General features: G+C 41.1%; 1 protein-coding gene across 1 annotated transcript in view; it reads right to left on the bottom strand.

Annotated features, from left to right (window-relative positions):
• Positions 1–177: 177 nt before the first annotated feature.
• The window catches only part of ndufaf3 (NADH:ubiquinone oxidoreductase complex assembly factor), a 2,893-nt gene continuing 662 nt past the window's right edge, over positions 178–2,408 (bottom strand). Inside the window, exons 2-5 of the mRNA XM_035661454.1 lie at positions 1,404–1,599; positions 1,240–1,306; positions 785–885; positions 178–661 (exon numbers count right to left, since the gene is read on the bottom strand). Coding sequence (XP_035517347.1) covers positions 554–661; positions 785–885; positions 1,240–1,306; positions 1,404–1,599 — 472 coding nt within the window. The 3' untranslated portion in view covers positions 178–553. The remainder of the gene's footprint in view (positions 662–784; positions 886–1,239; positions 1,307–1,403; positions 1,600–2,408) is intronic.

Raw genomic sequence — 2,408 nt, 5'->3', positions numbered from 1 at the left:
GCTGCTGTAGTTTCTCCTACACACTTTACAGCCTGTTCTCATTCCCAAGTTACTCAGCTGTGTTCAGGTAGTTATAATCTGCAACTTCACTGCTAAAAGCCACTAAATCCTAAAAACTGGTTCTTTAAAATAATAAATATTTAATGTCCAATGTAATTCACGACACTTGAGTTATTGTTGGTTGCTTGTAAAGATTTTAAATACATATTTCATACACACAACACAGTATTTCTATACAAGAGCACTGTTACACTTTATTACAGTCTAATTCTTCAACATGGGTCTCCTCACTTCACCACATTGACCTGAGCACTTGTACACAGTGTACGTGCTGTCTGTAATGGTGTCGGAGAACGCCACATTACCAGTACATCAGCTCCCCGCTCAGATCACTGGGTGAAATCTCCAAAACGTAACCGTGTAACCAAATACAGGGATGGTTTCTGAGTTTGTTCCTTTGGAGGATTTGTGCGTAAGTAAGCATAAGAGTTCATTCATAAACATTTAACCTCCATCTGCAGAGATCAGTCCCAGTTTCTGTTCTGTACAACACTTATTCCTTTATCAAGTCCAGTGACGTGCTGACGGGCGAAGGGATCAGACCAGCGGCGGCCATTCTTCCCTCACTAGTCAGGAAGTTGAAGGTTGCACATGCGTTCGGCTGCAGAGATGAAAAAGAAAAGCAGAGACGTGGATTAGTCATTTAGTTCAAATGTGTTGTTGGTCAGACAGTCAGCAAGTCTTCCCGTCTTTGTCGTTCACGCTGTCAGTGGAGATACTTTACCGTGTCTTGAACCTCCACAGCGATGCCTTTTCTCTTCAGCAGAGCCAGGACTGAGGGGTTAATTCGTTCCACCCGTGCGCCTGTACCCAGCACAATAATTTCTGCATAAAAGACAACAAAAAAATGAATTTTTAGTTAAATACTCCATATAAACCCAGAGGAGTGACAAAATACAAGGAAAAACTTGAATAATTGTGTACAGATGTTTCCATATAGGACACAAGTGGTCACTGAAAGGTTTAATGAGAGTGAAGATTATGTGAATAATGTGTTTTGGCCTTCACAGTCACCAGATCTCAACACAATTTTACATATATGAACAACAGTGTTCTCCACCATCATCATCAAACACCAAATAATGAATATATTAAGGAAGCATGTTGATCATCACACTTCATGTTGGTTATATTTTAATTTATAACCCATCTGTACGTCAGTGTGCTTTTATTTTTCACCTATTCTCGGTTCAAGCATGTGGAAAAGAGAGACGCTTTCTTCTGTGATGTCTTTATGACTGCCGACCTGCAGAGAGCGTGAGAACAGTAAAACAAAGTTAATAGAAAGAAGCACATTACACGACAAACAGGAGCTTTGAAGGCAGTATGGATATTGATCTCACGTTCCACTGGAGGATAGCAGGAGGAAGCACAGCGCAGGGGCCAAACACTCTGTTGCCATCGATGTTGAATCCTTGAGAACTGTAACTTTGGATCATTATCCCCCCGCCCGGCTCCTTCTTCATGATGGACACCGTGGTACGCTGGTACATTTCATCGTCACTGGGACCCAGTCGATGGGCACGGGACAGGAATGGACTGAAACAGAAGACAGGTGAACAAAGTTAGAGCCAATATCACATTTTCTATTATTTATTGTGAATATTAATACTGCACTGAGTGCTTGTGGGCAGTTTCTCCATCTTCTCCATCTCTCAACATTTCACAAAGAAACAGAGCTCCCTGCTGAGCTGTTGCCATGTGACCCAGATTAAAAGCCAAATATCTAATGCCAACCTACTGACAGGGCGGACAGCCAAACGCTTCAGGGCTGTTTCTGCAAACAAACACAGGAAGCCAAGAAACAAACATTTCTGCTTGTCTAAGGAACTGCAGCAGGTTTCAGCTTGTGCTCACACTTTTTCTTACTGACTATTACAAAAACAAATGTGAGCAATCTTAGTGAACTGCTGTCTGGCCGGCAGGTTTTTAAAGCAGCAGAGGACTCATGAGGTGACCTGATCTGACTCCACCAGATGAAGCCAGAGATGCTGTCTGATGGGTAAACAAGCTTAAAGCCGGTTCCTAATGAGAATCCTGGAGTTATAATGGAGGAGTACACTCACAATGTCTGTTCACTGTCGCTGAGCTATGTCATCAGGCACAAAGCTCCCATCCCATTTACATGTACAGATCTCAGAGTGATATATATCTGCAGAACTATTGGCTACATCGCAAGGAAACCATATAAGTGTCTTCACAAAAGAAATTAGTAATCATCGATCACAAAACAATATGATAAACAGTCAATCACAGCCCCAAAGATAAAGAAAAAACAACAGAAATAACTAAATAATACTTCTTGTTACATTTTTGTCATTTTATTATATATGTACATATATATATAT

This window comes from Morone saxatilis, unplaced genomic scaffold (assembly GCF_004916995.1).
Source record: "Morone saxatilis isolate NCDOM2014 unplaced genomic scaffold, NCSU_SB_2.0 Contig18, whole genome shotgun sequence".
NCBI classification, from domain to species: Eukaryota; Metazoa; Chordata; class Actinopteri; family Moronidae; genus Morone; species Morone saxatilis.
Note: the sequence above shows the minus strand (reverse complement) of the source record. Positions and strands in the feature narration are given on the sequence as shown.